Here is an 18,755-nt window from a genome sequence, read left to right as displayed (position 1 = left end):
CTGGCAGGGGGGCAGGGACCCCCAGCCCAGCAGGTGGAAGGGGCCCGGGCAGGGGGGCAGGGACCCCCCAGCCCAGCAGGTGGAAGGGGCCCTGGCAGGGGGCTCCCAGCCCAGCAGGTGGAAGGGGCCCTGGCAGGGGGGCAGGGACCCCCAGCCCAGCAGGTGGAAGGGGCCCTGGCAGGGGGGCAGGGACCCCCAGCCCAGCAGGTGGAAGGGGCCCGGGCAGGGGGGCAGGGACCCCCCAGCCCAGCAGGTGGAAGGGGCCCTGGCAGGGGGCTCCCAGCCCAGCAGGTGGAAGGGGCCCTGGCAGGGGGGCAGGGACCCCCAGCCCAGCAGGTGGAAGGGGCCCTGGCAGGGGGGCAGGGACCCCCAGCCCAGCAGGTGGAAGGGGCCCGGGCAGGGGGGCAGGGACCCCCAGCCCAGCAGGTGGAAGGGGCCCGGGCAGGGGGGCAGGGACCCCCCAGCCCAGCAGGTGGAAGGGGCCCTGGCAGGGGGGCAGGGACCCCCAGCCCAGCAGGTGGAAGGGGCCCTGGCAGGGGGGCAGGGACCCCCAGCCCAGCAGGTGGAAGGGGCCCGGGCAGGGGCAGGGGCTTGGTGCGGCGAGTCCCTGCCCATTCCCGTGCTGGCAACGCCGCACCCTGTCACGGCGGGCGGGGTGGGGGTGGGGGTGGGGGCTGCCCAGGTGGGGCTTGGCAGCGCTCTCTGGGCAAAGCCCCTCCCCCCCCGGGAAACGCTCGCACGAGCCCCCGACTCCCGCGGCAGGAGCCGGCTGCACCCCCATCGCGCATGCCCAGAGGCGGCGCATCCCTCGCCGCCGGCGCTCCTGGCGAGCATGCGCTCTCTGGAATGTTTACGGTTGCCAGGGGTGACGGCGTTGCCTGGCGCCGGGGTAGGCTTGGGACCGGAGCCGCCGCGCCGGGCGCCCGCTGGCCATGAGCGCCCATCCCGTGCAGGGGCTGCCCCTGCTGCCGGGCAGCGCCTTCAGCGACCCCACGGTGAGGAGAGCCGGGCCCGCGAGCCCGGCAAAGCCCCCCGGGACCTGATCCCCCCTCCCGCCCCCACCGGGCAGAGCCCCCCGGGACCCGATTCCCTTCCGCCCCGATTCCCCTCCTCCCGGACAGAGCCCCCACCGGGACCCGGTTCCCCTCCGCCCCCACCAGGCAGAGCCCCTCGGGACCTGATCCTCCCCCAAACCCGAACCCCCCCTCCCGCTCCCACCGGGCAGAGCCCTCCGGGACCCGATTCCCCTCCCCCCCGGACAGAGCCCCCCCCGGGACCCGGTTCCCCCCACCCCCACCGGGCAGAGCCCCCCCGGGACCCGATCCCCCCTCCGCCCCGATTCTCCCCCCGACCCGATTCCCCCCGGGACCCGATTCCCATCCCCACCCGCCGGACAGAGTCCCCTGGGCCCTGATCCTCCTTCCCTCCCCCCCCCAGCTGAGCCCCCACCGGGACCCGATCCTCCCCCAGACCCGATTTCCCCCCGCCCCCACCGGGCAGAGCCCCCCGGGACCCGATTCCCCTCCGCCCCGAAAAGAGCCTCCCCCCGGACCTGATCCCCCCTCTGACCTGATTTCCCCCCCGACCGAGCCCCTCCCTGGGACCCGATTCCCCTCCCCCCCGGACCGAGCCTGCCTGGGACCCGATTCCCGCCCCCCATTCCCCGGACAGAGCCCCCCCCTGGGCCCCGATCCTCCTTCCCCCCCACCTGAGCCCCCACCGGGACCCGATCCCCCCCCCCGGACCCGATTCCGATCTCCCTTCCCCTCCACAGACCAAGCCCCCACCAGAACCCGATTCTCCTGGTTCCCGATACTCTCCCCCGACCGATTCCCTGGGACCCAATCCCCTGCCCCATCCCATCAGGATCCAATCCTCCCCGCTGACCAGATACCACTTAGGACCCAATCCCTCTGCCAATTCCCTCCCCTGCCTAAGCCTGGGACTGGATCCCTTCCCAAACCGATAGCCCCTGGGACCTGATACTTCCCCCCCAAGACCTGATACCCTGGCTGATACCCCCAACCCTGGGATCCAATTCCAACCCTACCCCTCCGGGACACAAATTCTCTGCGACTGGATACCTCCCCTCATCCCCCAGCCCTTGGACCCCATTCCCCCTGGGACCTGATACCCGTGGACTGATACCCCTGACCCTGAGACCCAATCCCCTCCCCCAGATCTGGTACCCAATACTCTTGGAACCAGTGGTCCCATGTCTCATCAGCCCCCCATGGACCTCACACCCTCCTTAATAGGGATGGGACCCCCATGAGAATCTGATATCCCCAGGCTAGGTACCTCTGTGCCCCATGGGGCCTGATAACTCTGTACCCTCCTGGGAACCCAATGTCCCCCAATGGGCTGTCGTGTTCCCCAGATACTCTTCCAATTATACTCTAACACTGGTTGTTGGCCAGTTGCATTCTGAAGCACACAATCAGCCAGACAAGCCAGTGAGAAGTGAAGAGCTGTCCCTCCTTGCCCCCACACCTATCAAAAGGGCTTTGTCCCAGCTCGTCACCATTTAAATATTTTTTCTCACCATTGGTTATAGCCCCTTGAAAGTTTGAACCTCAAATCTAGTTCCTTGTCCGAATGTTTCTTTCCTCTGGCCTGTAGAAATCCCGCTTGCCATACTCATGTGAGTAGTTCCATTGACATTAGCAGGACAACTGGTGTAATTCACATTGACTTCTAGAGTCGAAGGCCAGAAGGGCCCATTGTGGTCATTCAAACAATGGCCCTCCTCTATAGCACAGGCCAGAGAACTTTGCTGAATTAATTTGTTTGAACTGGAGCGTATCTTCTAGCAAAACCATCCGCCACGAGCAGGAGTTGGCTAGTCGGGCTATTATTAAAGGGTTGCTCAAAAATGCGGAACTGGTGTCAGCAATCTGCACGAGGAAGGCGAAAGGTGGTTGGTGTGTTCATTGAGGGGGAGAATGGGCTCTGAACCAGCAAACAGAGGAACTGCATTGAAGTCAATGGTGTTCCTTCAGATACATGCTGGCGTAGCTGAGACCAGATGCAATAGCTTACATTTGGGGCTGTCTCTTTACATTCACGTCAGTCATTTGGTAGGAGAGTCCTGAACTGGAAGCCAGACTCACTTGATTGGTCCTGTTAATATCACTGGGAGTCCTTATGGGCCCGATCTGGAAAGGCACCTAGGGGTCTAAAGACGTAGATAAGTACTTTTGAAAATGCCAGTCGGCGCCTAGGCGCTTGCCTATATGCCTTTAAGGGCTGAAGGATTGGGCCCAAATACACTGCAGTTTACTCTGTCACAGGATTGCTGGCCCCTGCTTTCATAGATAAGCGTCTTGGTTTTGTCTCAGCTGTCTTTCCCACAACCACCTCTGCTTCGCCCTGGCATTTATTTACCACCAGGAAATAATTATTCTGTGGCAAGTATAATATTTGTGCAACTGGCTATTAACTTCCCTTAAAAAACTAGCTTGCTTCACTGCTGCTCTGTCCTGAGCAGCACTGGCCGAGGCAGCTGTATTTGGGTTTAAGGAAAAACGGGCAAGTACTTGGAATGCCATTGGTGCCTTGGGATTATAAATAGGATTAGAGTCTTAACCTGTTTGTTCACGTGCTCAAGGCTGAACTGGTTGCAAATTCGGGGCGCGGAAGGCGTTTTCTTTCCATGCATTGTAATGTGCTGGTTCCCACCTCCTTCTATAGCATGGAATGAGAATGGCTCAACAGTGTGTCAGAGGCTCTATCCTGCTAAGAACAAATTGAGATTCTCCTTTAGATTGGCATGAGCTTTTGGAGCAGGAGGATCTATTGACACTGATCTCCTGATTTCCAATCCAGTGCCAGCTCCCCAAAACACCTGTTCTCTCTGCAACCTCCTTTGGCTAAGTGGGACCAGGAAAGGTTAAATTAATAATTGTTGCAAGAAATTACAATAAAATGCACTGCCGTTTTTCAGGATATTTGACACCTTGAGCTGTTTTTTGGTGAAAGAATTTGCTTCATATATCAAGATCTAGCTGGTGCCAGATTGTATTTAATGGTTGAATTGCTTTCCTTAGAAATCGGCTTTCCATCGCTCCCAGACACTGGGCTATAGGAATGGCTTTGCCTGTTCGCGGCTACCGACGATGGGGATAGGCAGGGAGCGACTCTACGTGAACCAGCTGTCCCAGGCTGAATTAGATGAACTGTCCAACAAGAGACCCACGCTGACCTACGGGCAAGCCAAGCAGGCCCCACCTTCCGACTTCATTCCAGCACATGTGGCTTTCGACAAAAAGGTACAGAAAGCCTTAGTTCAGGAGCATTGCTAGCCAAACCCAGGGCTGTGAGCTGTGAACGCCAGGGTGCGGGGACACAGACAGTATAGAATGTATTTTCCAGCTGCCGTAGTCCTTAGTCATAGACAACTGATGTCTGGATTGAAAGAGGCTTTCTTTGCTTGCGAAGAGGATTACAGTAAGTAAACATTATAAAGCATTCCCCTCGAGCTACGCAAGGACATATCCAGTAGTTTAAAAGAGAACTCGGATGAACTCTAGATGCTTCACTTTACAACCATCCCCTGGTAAGTCCCACCCTCTGGTGGGTCCCACCCTCGTAAGTCCCACCCTCTCATGTTCTCCTTGCAAAATTATGCTGGAACTGCAACAGAGCCGGGCACCTAAAGGTCCCATGCAAAGGGGGCATCTCCTGTTTGTCGAGCTGTCATCTGGGAGTTTATACCGTGCTCATCACCACAGCGTCCTAAAGCCTGTACTGCCCCATATAGACTTCCCGCATTAGTCGTCGTCAGCGTACCTGCTTCGGGCCAGACTGTGTCCTTAAGGAACTTGCAGCACCACCCCTTGCACAGCTTGGGAGGGATCATGCCCCAGCAAGTTGCAATCCCTCTCTGAGCTCGGAGAGCGCAACGGGGAATGCGTAGGCTGTGCCAGCTTTTAGGGTGGCACCATCTGCTCCCCATAGCATGCCTGGGCAGCTCTGTGGGCTGGTGTGGAGAGGCAGACAGGTCCATGGCCCTAGCTACTCTACACCCCTTGCAGCCTGGAGTCTCATGGAGGAAACGTTCCTTGTGCTTTGCCCAAGCACAGGAACTGTGATTGTGGCTGCACTTGGGCAGGGTGCCCAAGCCAGGGCAGTCACCTTGTGCCCTGACCCTCCCTCGCCACCACCTCCCCACGCACAGGCTGGCTCTTGCTGTCAGCCTGCAGGGCAAATGCAACTGCAGGAGAGTGAGGCAGATTCTCAAATCCAGTAGAGCACAGGAAACCTCATCAGTAGTGGAGCCAGAGAACGAGAGAATGGCTTCCCCTATTGGGAGCTCGGCAGCCACACAGACTCTGAGGGGATGAGCATATTAAAGAAGCTCGTGTATGTCAGTAAGCTACGCCAATGGGAACTGGAGAGCTCAGCAATGTGCCAGCCGCGGGCCCTGGCTGTAAAGGGCTTGGAGATCCTTCGTGGGGGCAGGAGCTATGTTTATTCGAGCCACTTACACTCGGTCCCTGGGTGCCTCAGACAAGGGAAAAATTTACAAAGTATTGGGCTCTAGAAAAACCACCAGCAATGAGAGCTCCCCTGAGGCTCTTGCAGGCAGTCTGTGGTCAGACTCTGGGGCCCTCGATGGCATGATAAGTACTAATCCCAGTGACCCATGTTGTCAAAGCAGATGGCAAACGTTAACAAGATCTTTGATTAATGCCGTCACTAATGTGAGTTCCTTCTCTCCTTCCGGGGTCCTTCCCCACGTTACAGGTGTTAAAGTTTGATGCCTATTTCCAGGAAGATGTTCCCATATCCACAGAAGAGCATTTCCGGATCCGCCAAGTGGGTATTTATTACTACTTGGAGGACGACAGCATGTCCGTCATGGAGCCCATCGTGGAGAACTCTGGTATTCCTCAGGGCAAGCTCATCAAACGCCAGTGGATTCCCAAGAATGACCGCGGGGACCATTACCACTGGAAAGACCTGAATCGGGGCATGAACATCACCATCTATGGCAAGACTTTCCGCATAGTCGACTGTGACCCGTTCACACAGGTGCATCAGGGATGCAGGGAACTAGCCGACTAAGAGAATCCTAGGAGTTAGCGATGGGCAAAGCTCACTAGAATCCCTGCTCTGTTCCCAGCCCACTAATCCCAGCACACAAAAGTAAGATCAGGGATTCTCAGCCTCTTCCATACTGGGGCCCCACCCCACATAAGACCATGGGGCAGGTGAGGTGATCACTCATGACCCCCTGACACCCATTTCTGACACTCCCACCCCGCAGGGTTCTGCCAACACATTGAGAACCCGTTATGTAGACTGATCTCTTTTATAGAGCTGGTGCAAACTGGAACTGAATGACCATTGAAATCCGTGGGGTTATGCCTGTTTACCCCAGCTGTAGATCCAGTCTCTGAAGTTACTCTAGAGTCGTTTGGTGGCTTATATGAAATGAGTTGATGATGCCGTCCAGTTCCCATTTCAAACCTGCAACTATATTTAGCATAAATTGGCATCCTCAGGGCCAGAACTACTAAGCCATGCAGCCTGACCCTTCCTTCTAAGGACTTGTGGTGATCTCTCCAGCTCAGGGGTCAGTTCCCTGATGGGGAAGCTTGTGCTGCTGCTTCCCAAGCTGCATGTTTTCTGGGCCAAATCTTGGTGACGTAGGCAGGCGAGCAGTCCCACTGGCTTCAGTGGCTCTCTCGGGTGAGTGCCGTGAGTATAGAAATAGGGCTCTGCTTTCCAGAGCTGGCGCCTTCCAGGGGCATCGCAAATTAAACCAAAAAAGAGAGCCGTGCCCTCTTGATTTGTAATAGAAACATAAAGGGACAAGACCTGAAGTCCTTCTTCAGTCTTTACTCCGGCAAAACTCCCAGCAGTGGAGCCAATGGGAGGTTTGCCCGAGTCTAACCTGAGGCAGGACTTCAAGATCTGGCTTGCAGAGAGGTCTGAAAGGTCTGTGGAAACAAAGAGGCAACTGACAGTTAAAAACCTTTATTAATTATGATGATATGATCACAATGATCCCTTCTGACCTTAAAGTCGATAAGTCTATGATTATTGTGCAGCACCTAGCATACTGGGATTGGGGCCTCTAGGTGCAACTGCTAACAGTGAGCTTACAGGCTCTTGCTGATTCCCTCCCAAACCCAGCCCAGAGCTTTCCTTGCCTCCTGACCTTTAGAACCCATCGCAGCATTAATGGCCCAGACACTTCCCCAGGTATTTCTGGAGAGCCAAGGAATTGAGCTGAACCCTCCTGAGAAAATGATTTTCGACCCATACACGGAGCTCCGGAAGATGCCCATGCGCATGTACGTCACACCATCGAACTTCGACCAGCTCAAACAGTTTCTGACCTTTGACAAGCAGGTGAGTGGGGCACAGGTGCCTTTCCTTGGGTTAGGTTGTTCTCTGTGTGTGTCTGTTTTTTAGTTGAAGAATTGCCACTTTTAGGTCTGTAATCGAGTGACCAAAGAGATTGAAGTGTTCTCCGACTGGTTTTTGAATGTTATAATTCTTGACGTCTGATTTGTGTCCATTTATTCTTTTATGCAGAGACTGTCCAGTTTGGCCAATGTACATGGCAGAGGGGCATTGCTGGCACATGATGGCATATATCACATTGGTAGATGTGCAGGTGAACGAGCCTCTGATAGTGTGGCTGATGTGATTAGGCCCTATGATGGTGTCCCCTGAATAGATATGTGGACACAGTTGGCAATGGGCTTTGTTGCACTCTAGATCCTCCTCTCTCTCTTTCTTGCTCCAGAAAGCCTTATGTCCAGGTAGGGTAACCAGCCACTTGCCTGAGTGCATCAGGGGCAGTTACTGTTTGGCATCTGAAGACTCCTGATTTCACATCTGTCATGAAAGGCACATTATAACCCAGCTCTGCAGCTAGCTGCTACCTCAGTGGGTAATGATGGTGCATTGCAAACATCCATCGCTGTGTGATTATTTTGACCTCTGGGGCAAATAAACCACAGCCCCACCTGAGAGTAGCTATGGCGTTTAGGCAGCCTGATGGTTGAGAGCAAGATGCCTGCCACCTGTGTCTCCCTGTGATCTGGGGTGGAAGGAAGTTCTGTTATGAAGTGGTCGCAGTTTGAGCCCTGTTGGATCAGCTAGTCCACCTCATTGTACCAGTACTAGATTGTTATTCCCTAGTACTTTGTCCAGCCTAGTTATCAGTGTCCCAGCGCTGCCCTTGGGGACTGATACATCTCAGTGCTAGGGCATTTTCCCCAATATTTCCTTTGATGAAATTTCTTCTGAACTACCTGAATAATTTCTGTCCCTCCGTAGTGTTTCAGATATTTGTGGTTGGGTCTTCTCTCCCCTCAGCTGCTGCCTAGCCTAGCTAGTTCTGTTTGGTTCTCTTAGTCAAAACCTCCTGCTGCTGAACCATTTCTGCTTCTCTTCTCTGAACTGCCTCCCTCCATGACTTGCTGACCAGAGCCCAGAAATGAGTGCAGGATTTCAAGGCCAGTCTCACCAGTGCTTAACACAGGCAGACTGGCACCCCTGTGCTCAGGGCAGGATCCTTCTGCATACACAGCCCGCAAATTGCACTGGCCTAATCCAGACAGGGCATGTTTTAGTGTCATGTTGGGTTCATGGGCCTTGCTTTGCTCTCCAACACCTGCAGGTCCTTCGCTTCTACGCCATATGGGACGACACCGAGAACATGTTTGGCGAGAACCGGCCTTTCATCATCCATTACTACCTGGCGGACGACACGGTGGAGGTTCGGGAACTCCATGAGCGCAACGATGGCAGAGACCCTTTCCCAGTGCTGATCAGACGCCAGCACTTGCCCAAAAGCTTTGTGGACAAGATGAGTAAGAGTCTGTGCTTGGGGTTTTACCTGTTTTCTGTTAGCAGGAATTGTGTGTGTGCATGAGCATAGATGGGTGGATGCACGCAGGGCATGCGTGTCTCATATTATAAATATACCATCTATGTAATTAATCCCAGGAACCTTTCTTGAGTTTACAATTTCTTTCCAACAGAAACAATCTCTGTTGGTTTTAAAACATTTAACCTTTTGCTGCCGCTTTGCCAAAGCAAGTGCGACATCTCAGGCATTCCACCACCGGCCCCCTGAAGCTGTTTATACCTTTCACATACAGACAGGCTTTTCTCATCTCTTGCTTTGTATGCAGTAATAAAGACGACATCTAGCTCACTGAGCTGCCTTTTCTACCCCTGATCTTCCCCAGAAACCTTCCCCCGCTGCGTGCTGGAGATCTCCAATCAGGAGGTGCTGGAGTGGTACACTGCCAAAGATTTCGCTGTTGGCAAGCCCGTCACCCTCCTGGGGCGCAGCTTCTTCATCTACGACTGTGATGAGTTCACAAGACAGTTCTATTACGAGAAGTTTGGCATCACTGACTTCCAGCCAGTGGATGTAAAGAAGAAGCCACCAGAGGAAGTGCCACAGGTCCTGGGAGAAAATTCACAGGGCGGGGTGGGGGGGAGAAACCCAACAGTCTGTACAAGGCAAAGACCCTTCGGACTCCTAAGTGCCGTTATTGTAAGCCTTTTAGAAATACTTTCTCCTAATGTTGTGGTGTTGCTCAAGAGAGTCAGATTAAGGGGACGCCAGAGGGAAAGTCTAGTGTGTGTCAGCCAGGGCAGTAGGGCTGTGAGTCTTAACCTATATAGCAGTGAAGTACTGGAAAACTCTCTACTTCTAAGGTTAATTCCACTGCTGAATGACATGGCAGCTGGAAAGCAAAATACATCCTCTAATGCTCTGGAACGCGCCTGGTGGCTTTTCCACAGTGATGAGTGGACTTGTGGAATTTGCTTTGAGTACTGAGATTTAAAAACCAATAAACCTCATTAGATATTGATAAGAATAAGTTGCCACAGGTCCCTACTCAGAGCCAAATTCTGCAGCTCTGACTCAGAGCAGGAATTATTCGTGTGTCCCCATCGCTGGAGGTTTTTCGGAACAGGTTGGATAAATGCCTGTCAGGGAGGTCTATGTTTCCTTGGTCCTGCCTTGGTGCTGGGGTTTGGACTCGAGGTCCCTTCCAGCCCTACATTTCTATGGGAGTGGAGTCCTACTAAACTTCTTGACTAAAGACTCCATGAAAACTGAACAAACAGCTCAGGCTTTTGGCCAAGGAGAGTACATATGGTTAAAAAGTACAGGGGCTATCACCCCTCTGGCTTCAGGGGGTTGGGTGAGTAGCTGAAGTAAGGAGACATTTGCAGCCCCTGTACACTGTAAACTTGCACACAAGTAGGCACATTATTGCAGAAGGGGCCTATGTCTTTCTCTGGAATGTCCAGTTCTGGCCAGTCATGGGGAGAGGATATAGGAGTAGATGGACCATTGATCTGTTCCACTATGGCAGTTCCAGAGAGGCTAGTTCCAGAGAGGCTAGTACTTTCATTGGGATGCCATTCCAGGAGCGGGGAAAGGCTTAACGTCACAGCTCATGTAGGAAACCTCTGCGTAGCTTGGTTACCTCCAAACTGCGGGGTGTTCAAGTTGAGTTGGTGAGTCAGTTTGGCCATGTTCTCTGCTCTCGGGGTGGCTGCCATATTACAGAGCAGTTGTGCTCTGAAATGTGATTATAGGTAACATTTGCCAAGATGGCTAATGCCCAGATCCTCAAAGATAGTTAGGAGACTAACTCCCATTAGGCCTAAGTGATTTAGGAGCTTAAGTCACAGGATCTGTATTGTCAACAGAATGGATTAGTTGGCTTCAATCAGTTACAGCTGTGAACCCCCTTGAAGAGTATAGGGTTGCATGGGTATCCCCAGGCCTGCAAAACTCCTGGACCTGATATTTGGAAAGGAAAGAACCCAGCTTTAGCCTCGAGCTTGAGGCTGAATTTGCAGGCTTTGGAACTAGAAAAACAAACATATTTTGGCTGGAGCACATTTGATTTGAAGTCAAGACAATAAACCTGAAACCCTGCAATGCCCTCACTTTCCTGACAAGGCAGGGGCTTCCGGGGATTGGTGCACCTCTCTGCCTGTCCCATTGTGGGCTGGTATACTTTGATCTAATGCTGGTTGTTGGCTTGGGGAGGGGGTGGCTGCGGGGGTTGAGTGGAGATTGGTCAGACTGGATGACCTGCTGGTCCCTCTGGCCTTAAACTCAGACTTGTTCTTCCAGAGCCTCTTTTCAGAGTATGTAAAACACAGGGTCAGCTGCTGTAACCGAAGTCATGGGAGGCCTGCTGATTTACATGTACAGTCCAGGGTATCATGGCTCAGCTTTGGGGAAAACAGCACTGCCCGTGGGGAAGGTATTCAGAACTGGCACAATTCGCGCTGCAGAGAGTGGTTGCCCGGAGCCGCTTCCTGACCACTGTCTTTTTGTTAGTTGTAACCACATGTGCCTCCTGTCTTTTGTGTGTGCAGATCATTCCTCCCTACAACGGTTATGGCTTCCTCGAAGACTCCCTGCAGAACTGCTTCTCTCTACTGCCGCATCCCCCCAGGAAAAACTTTATTAAGATGCTAGAGAATGACCACAAGGTGCTGCGCTATCAGGTTGCACTGGTGAGAGCTTGGTACATGAGTAAGCGCTACCTGGTTACACCCTCCAAATCAGAAGGGTTGGGGGACTGGTGTGTTCTCAGTTAACAAAAGATAGCACTGGGGGGAGCTAACACTACAAGAAAGGTCTTCAGCAGCCACCAGCGAACAGCCCTCTGTTTGAGGATGGTCACATGTTCCAGTATGGCCTTTAAGACAAGCAGTAATATAGTAAGGCAGAATAAAAGCAGGACCAGACAATATTACATGGTCCTGCACCACACCCCCATTGAAGTCAGTGGAAAGACTCCCCTTAACTTCAGTAGGTGTTGGATCAATGCCGCTTGAACCTGACTGTCATCCATCCTCGCCCCCATGTCCATGCCCCGTTACATCATCTTCTTCCAGTAACACCTGCCAGCACCTGTGCACGTTGCCCCCTCCTCCCCAGGGCTAATCCCAGCTTTAGAAGCCAGCTGTGGTTCATTACATCAGGACTGTCGGGCAATTTGCAGGCTGGGAAGCTGGCGAGGGAGCCCAGCTGAGAGCTGTGTTCTTCACACAGCAGCAGCTTTGAGGCTGCCATGTGCATGGCCTCTGCGATGTAGTGGTTGTTCCCATGCTACCCTTGGGTCAGCTGATGTCTGCCCCTCCCACATTCTAAGGGGCGTGCTGTGGCTGTTCTCTCGCGTTGGCTGTATTTGTTCCCGAAGGCCATAATTTAGTGCTCAGATCAAAGCTAATTTTAATCTAAGCACATAAACCCAGTGGAGTGCTCAGAGGGTTTCGTCTTGTGGTTAGGAGCTGGAATCGGCCCAGACCTCACGGAGATACAGACTTTAATTCTACAGCTAATCATTCTTTGTGGGATGAATCACTTCATGCAAGATATGCCTTGCTCCTGGAGTGCTGTAGACGTGGATGTAATGAGTGAGTTTGGTAGTTCTGGACCAGATTCTGCCATGGTTAGGCATGCTGAGCAACAGTTTGGGCTGGGAGTAGTCCAATGAGCCACTGATATCCCGATGTTGAACGTAGTCTGTGGTTTTATTACAGTGCAGCAGGCTGGTTACTCCTCTTGCCTTCTTCAGGCAGGGGCTCGAACCAAGTACTGTAGGTGTTTAGACAGGCGTAAAAAAGAAAGCTCTAGGTTCAGTCCTTGGCTGCTTGGGGGTGTATAGGAGTAATCTGTGAGTATCTAAGGAAAGCAGCTAACCCTGAATGTCCAAATATGTGTTTCCTGACCACACAACCCACTCCGGTCCTTCCCTTCTCTAGGAATCGCCAAACCCCGAGGAGAGAAAGCGCCGGTTCATTCTCTCCTATTTCCTCTCCACTGACATGATCGGCATCTATGAGCCGCCTGTCTGCAATTCAGGCATCATTGGAGGCAAATACTTAGGAAAAACTAAAGTCCCCAAGCCAGGCTCCACTACAGATAACCCCGTTTACTACGAGCCAGCGGACCTCACCATTGGTGCCACAGTTGAAGGTAGATCTGGAACTCGATGGAGCCGATAGAGCATCTGTTCTTTAGAGCAGGCTCATTGTTTTAAATGAGTTTTCTGATGCACTTCGGGGGGATAGATCTAAGTTACACAACTTCAGCTACATGAATAACATAGCTGAAGTCGACATACTTAGATCTGCTTTCTACGGGGTCCACACTACGTGATGTCAACGGGAGGCGCTCTTCCGTTGACTCCTCTTGTGCTTCTCGTTCAGATGGAGTACAGGAGTCCATGGGGAGAGCGATCTGCGGTCGATTTAGCGGGTCTTCACTAGACCCGCTAAATCGACTGCTGATGCATCGATTGCCATGCTTCGATCGCCCAGTAAGTGTAGACAAACTCTTCCTTTTTGCACAGATATTGCACACAACATCCTCCACCTACAAACTGTTAGTTCTGGATCAAGTGTAAAATGCAGCAGGTGGTGGAAAATGGTGTAGTTCCATTCATTTAGCTGGTGATCTGGTCTCTACCATACATAGAGAGAGAGCACTATATTTTCCGTAACATTTGTGCAGTTGGTGTTCTGAGGTATGCCAGCATTCTAAGGGTTAATGCTGGAGCCCTGGGCCAGATGAAATCCTGGAGCCTGGGCCATCAGTTCATCCATGGAGGAAAATAACCCTGATCCTAAAGCATGTTAGAAAGTAGACAGTGTTAAATGTATAATTCCTCTGGGCCCAATCCTGAAGCCTTTACTCAGTGGCTCCTGACATAGGCAAAACGCCCATGGAATTCATAGAGATTTTTTCCTACACCAAGACAATAAAAAACTGTGTGAACTGCTCTGATTTGGCTCTGACATTGCAAGTTCCTCAGGGCAGGAATCTTGTCTTCTCCTGTGTCAGTAACCTGACTCGCCCACACACGGAAGTAACACTTGGTTTGCTGTTGCTTGCCCAGTATTTGGCCACAGGTTTATCATCAACGATGCTGACGAGTACGTCTTGAATTACATGGAAAGCAACGTCGAGAGTTTCCCTGCAGCAACGCTGCAGTCTCTGCGGGATCACTTTGCCCCTCGCCGAAGGGCAGCGCAGGCAGCTGAGAGGTAGGTTTCAATGGCGAGCACATGAGAGGCAGCGAGAGCTGGGCTTAATCAGTCATTCAGCTTTTAGCTGGTCAACTGGCTAGTATTTATTTGCAGTAGCTGCCCTAGTGCTGTGCGCTCTAGTGCAATCTTACATAGACCATCATTAACCAGTGGTACCATGCTCTAGCCTCTTACTCTGGCCACTGCTGGCTAATGACTGATCAGCTGATTGTTCCACTCTGGGAACCCCTCCTTGGGCACAGAGAGAAGGAATTCAGTGTATGCAAGGTACCACTAAGGCTGCTTATATAAGAACTGCTGCTACTCGTGCTACTACAGCCCACGAGCCTGAAATCTTCCTTAGAGAGCATTGGCGCCGCCCTGAGGCCTGTAGCAAAGATTTCTCTTCAGCCCTGCTTCGGAGCACTTAAGTCATCCTTCTTCTGTGGAGGATGGCGGCGCTCGGTAAGAGTGGCTGCTCACAGTACCAGCACCCGCCTCTCGTCGCACTCTGGCTACGAGAAGCCTACCTGACGGTTCTCTTACCATTGCTAGTAGGTCATTTGGGCCATTCCTTGGCCTGTGAAGGACGGGACCCTACCCTATTGTCTAGTGCTTTGTTCAGCCTTATTTTATATGACCTCCCCTCCCCTCTCTCTGGGGTGAGGGCATCCATCGCCACACCGAGCTGTTGTGGGCTCCAGCTACTGATTTTTATGGCAGTACATAGAGGCTCCAGCTGAGAATGGGGCCACTTGGTTCTGTATGACCACACAGAAGGAGACAGTCCCTGCTCCAAAGAGCTTACACAAAATAGACCAGACAGACAAAAGGAGTGAAGAGAAACAGAGGCAAAGGGGGAAGGGGCAGAGCTGGGCAGAGGCTTTTTGGCCCCTGCCTTCCAGCCCAATGTCCTGTCCACCAAGCAGATGGCCTTGTTATTCAAAGGAGTGTGTCTTTAGAAGCCTACTACAGGCAGTCCTTGACTTTACGACATTGGAGTTACGATGAACGGCCCTTACGTTTATAAATTGTCATTGTGTTTCGACTATGACATCTGTTTTGACTTTACAATGCTCGATCCAGCATCATTCCTATGGGAAATTCAAGTTACGATGTTTTCGACTTAAGACGCGATATTCAGGAACCAGTTGTGTCGTAAGTCCAAGGACTGCCTGTATATATTCAGGAAGAACAGCTGGCCAACCCAGGAACATGACTGGCCCCCATAGATTTTAGTTGATGGAACACATGAGAGAAGGACTTAGCTCAGCTGTGTCAAGCGTGACTTCTGCATGCAGTCATTTCCTCCTTTCCTTCCTCCACAGCCAATTAGCCGCGGGGACAGGCAGGCAGGAACTGGAGGAGCTAGTGAAGCAGGTTCAAGAGCAGCTGAAGTACCATAACTACTTAAGTAACAGCAGCATGCGGGAGGCGTTCCTTCACCACGACAAGGACGGCTCCGGATTCCTCGAGAAGGCAGAGTTCTTTGCCCTCTGCAACCGATTCAACCTGCCGGTCAGCGATGCCCTAGTTAACAAGGTCAGGAGGCAGCATGGTTAGCATGTGCGGAGTTTGGCTTTTAGCTGAAACGTTGACCTGGGAGCCACGTAATATTGCACACAGCACTGTCCTCTCTCGCTTGCCTCAGCTCTTCCAAAGGAGCTGCCCTGTCCATTTCCAGAAGGCAGCCAAGCCCCATTGCTGGCAGTGCCCCATCCCCGGGCAATGCCATGAACTAGACTGTGTGCTATCCCCCCTCCTCCTGGAGCATTCCTGCTCAGGGCCCCAGAGGCAGAGGAGACCCACACATACAGTCTGGCAGTGGGACTAGCAAGAGGTGGGAGAAATTCCTTCAAACCCTGAGGTGAAAACCACTTCACCCCTGTGTGGGTTAAACAGAAGCCGGGGGATGGAGGTGGGAATCCAATTCCATGTAGGCCCCAAGATAGCACCGGTAGCCAAGTAACTAGCCTTCCTCCACGGTTATGTTGTCGTGGGCACCACAGTCATGCTTCCTGCAGGGCAGCTTCTGATCACCAATTGCCTTTGCGTACCACATCCCAGCTGAATTGCCGAGAAGGTACAGTAAGCCCAAGCCTGCATGGCATCTCCACCATCTCCACCTCAGGCTTTCGCTAAGGCTGGATAACCTTATGGGCTTAGCTAATAAGGGTCAATGGCAATACAGCTATGGGGCCATGAGCAGAAGCCAGCAGAGATCACAGTCTGCTTTGTAGGAAACAGGACCGAGAACGACGTGTGTGAGAGAAGAAACCAAACATAGTTGAACACGAATGGTAACTTGGGTTTCCTCAGTATAAACTGTTAGAGTTGTAAGTGCAGAAAACTTCTCCATCTGAAGAAATGTATAAAACCTGGGGACTATGTCCCCCATTTTCTTAATAAAATTAGCAAAAATTAGACTGGATGGTAGCCAAGGGATCAAGCCGATTTAAAACAATGCATTTGAGCAAGACTTGTTTCTTTGGTATTACAAAGGCAACAAGGTTATTTCATCACCAGGGCCCTGCTGCATTAGATTCTGCAGGAGACTCTTCCTACCATACCCGATATAATGGGAGAAAGGAGGGATTGTTATCCCCATTTTAACACATGGGGGAACTGAGATTCAGAGCAGATTAACTAACATGCCCCAGGTCACCCCGGCCAAGGCCAGGAATTAAACCCAGCTTTGAGTCCCAAGCCAGGGCCTTAGCCCCAGGACCGCCCCTCCAGTCTAGCTGTGTAATACATAAAGTGCCTAGATCCCTAGTCTAGATACCAGAGCCACAGGCTAAAAATAGGCACCGAGCAGCAGCAGCTAATTCTTACCTCCAAAACAGAAATAATTAACCAAATATGCATCCATCCACACAAGTGACCGTGCAAACGAGGTGATGAAGGGTGAGTAAATCTTTCAAAGGAATTATGATAATCCCAAGGTGTTGAAGAGAAGACACCATTAAAAACTCTACTTCCCCCCGTGAAAGCTCCCAGGGATGGTAAGATAGCCGACGCCAGTTCCCTCTGCTGCCTTTAGGCAGTGGCTGGGAGCTGCTGCCACAGGGAAACAGTTCCGTAGGAGCTGTCAGTGGGACCTGCTGTGTCTGGACAACAGAGCAAGGGGCACCCATGTGGGTCCCTCTCAGTTCTTGTGGATCCCCTGAAGTCTGTAGGCAAAGGGCGGGGAACATTTGGCTTCTTCCTGCTAGAATGAGGAGGATGCTGGGTTGAAACTTCATGGGGCAGGTTACTCCTGAGTGAATGGGGCTATTATAAGGGAAAGTTTTCCTCTCCTGTAGGTGGGTTGCTCCCCTATAGGGAAGAATGGGGCCCTTTGTCCTGTCCCACAGGAGCTGCTCACTGGAGTTACCCTTTAGAGAAATGTGACTGTACTTCTCTGCTCTCCTCATGCTGTCGTTTCTTTTCCAGCTGATCAGCCTGTGTTCACATGGGGAGAACAAGATCAATTACCATGACTTCATCAGAGCTTTCTCCTGCTGAGCTGCCCCCAGAAGGTGAGACACAAACCAGCCAAGATGGTCCCAGCTGAAATGACACATATTCAAATGTTGTACCTTTAGACCCCCCCCCCCCATCGCTTCATTTAGCGCTGCTCATCCCTTTGGCACCAGCTCACCTCATCTCTGCCCCACTTTCCTTCCTGCCTCACGTAGCTCAATGTCCCAAATGCGGGGCCTGTAAGCAGAGTCTGTAGAAAAAGCTTCATTTGTATTAAAGAAATAACTCCACATCGTTCCAGGTTGTCTCTTCCTGGGCTCTGATGGGGTGGACTGGATGGACTGAGAGCTCCAGGCCTTTCATACAGACCGCCCGCGGAGGACTAACTAAGCAAAACACAACTGGGTACCCTTTTAATTTATTATTTTGCTGCAGAAGGGCCTAAAGGCCCCACCCATGGAGCAGGACCCCATTGTGCGAGGTGCTACAGTATCTGAAAGGAGGTACTGTTATCCCCATTTTAACACACGGGGGAACAGATTTAGAGCTGATTAAATAACGTGCCCCACGTCACGGAGAATGGATTTGGATACATATCCCCCCTGCTCCCCACACACACACACTGGATATTCTCTCAATTTAGTTGCCCTACTAGAAATGCTGGTCCCATGAGGAAGTGTTGGCTATTGCCTGGATAGTGCTGTGTTTCCCTACAGTGAAGAGAGACAGATGGTCAGGGTGAGTCTATAGCACTCTCACCTTGTTTAAAAAGTCTGGTCGCTCGCCCTTACATGAAGAAAGCTGCCACAGACCCACCCACCCCCATTGTGCTCTAGGTCAGCCAGCCAACTGTGCCAGTGGGATGCCCAGGTGCACCTCAGGAGCAACTAGGACAGAGACCATGCAGGTCTCCACCATTAGGCACACTTTCTGAGCAAAATGCTTATTTTATCCGTCCCTTTTTGGGGTGTGTGTGTGTGGGGTGGTTCCCGTTTCCTCACAGATACTCGAGAATCTCAACACACAGCCACACACCAGCTCCCATCCTCTAGGTTAGCCCCAGAAGGCGAGAGCCTATCCGTGCCGTTCCTTATTCAGAGCATCGATAAGGCCACCACTCTGCTGCTCCTCAGCTTCAAGAACCTGCTTCCAGGCCTCCTCACCAGTAGGTTCAGAGCTGCAGCCCGATCCCCAGCCTGTCGTAATCACTGAGTCTTTCCATGGACGTCAGTAGCCTTTAGCACAGG

General features: G+C 52.3%; 1 protein-coding gene across 1 annotated transcript; it reads left to right on the top strand.

Moving 5' to 3' along the window:
- Positions 1 to 845: 845 nt before the first annotated feature.
- EFHC1 (EF-hand domain containing 1) lies at positions 846 to 17,798 on the top strand. The gene is made up of 11 exons (XM_048845764.2): positions 846 to 995; positions 4,050 to 4,271; positions 5,749 to 6,036; positions 7,213 to 7,362; positions 8,642 to 8,834; positions 9,216 to 9,436; positions 11,383 to 11,523; positions 12,778 to 12,991; positions 13,914 to 14,061; positions 15,372 to 15,585; positions 17,479 to 17,798. The coding sequence occupies exons 1-11, from the start codon at positions 933 to 935 to the stop codon at positions 17,548 to 17,550; spliced, it is 1,926 nt and encodes a 641-aa protein (XP_048701721.2). The 5' UTR covers positions 846 to 932; the 3' UTR covers positions 17,551 to 17,798.
- Positions 17,799 to 18,755: the final 957 nt, after the last annotated feature.

Source organism: Caretta caretta, chromosome 3 (genome assembly GCF_965140235.1).
Source record: "Caretta caretta isolate rCarCar2 chromosome 3, rCarCar1.hap1, whole genome shotgun sequence".
Classification (NCBI taxonomy): Eukaryota; Metazoa; Chordata; order Testudines; family Cheloniidae; genus Caretta; species Caretta caretta.
This window is presented reverse-complemented; position numbering and strand designations above follow the sequence as displayed.

Coding starts and splice junctions, on each gene's coding strand:
- EFHC1 (XM_048845764.2), top strand. CDS start 933: ATGAGCGCCCATCCCGTGCAGGGGCTGCCCCTGCTGCCGGGCAGCGCC. Junction 6,037..7,212: donor ACTGTGACCCGTTCACACAG/GTGCATCAGGGA, acceptor ACACTTCCCCAG/GTATTTCTGGAGAGCCAAGG. Junction 8,835..9,215: donor AAGCTTTGTGGACAAGATGA/GTAAGAGTCTGT, acceptor GATCTTCCCCAG/AAACCTTCCCCCGCTGCGTG.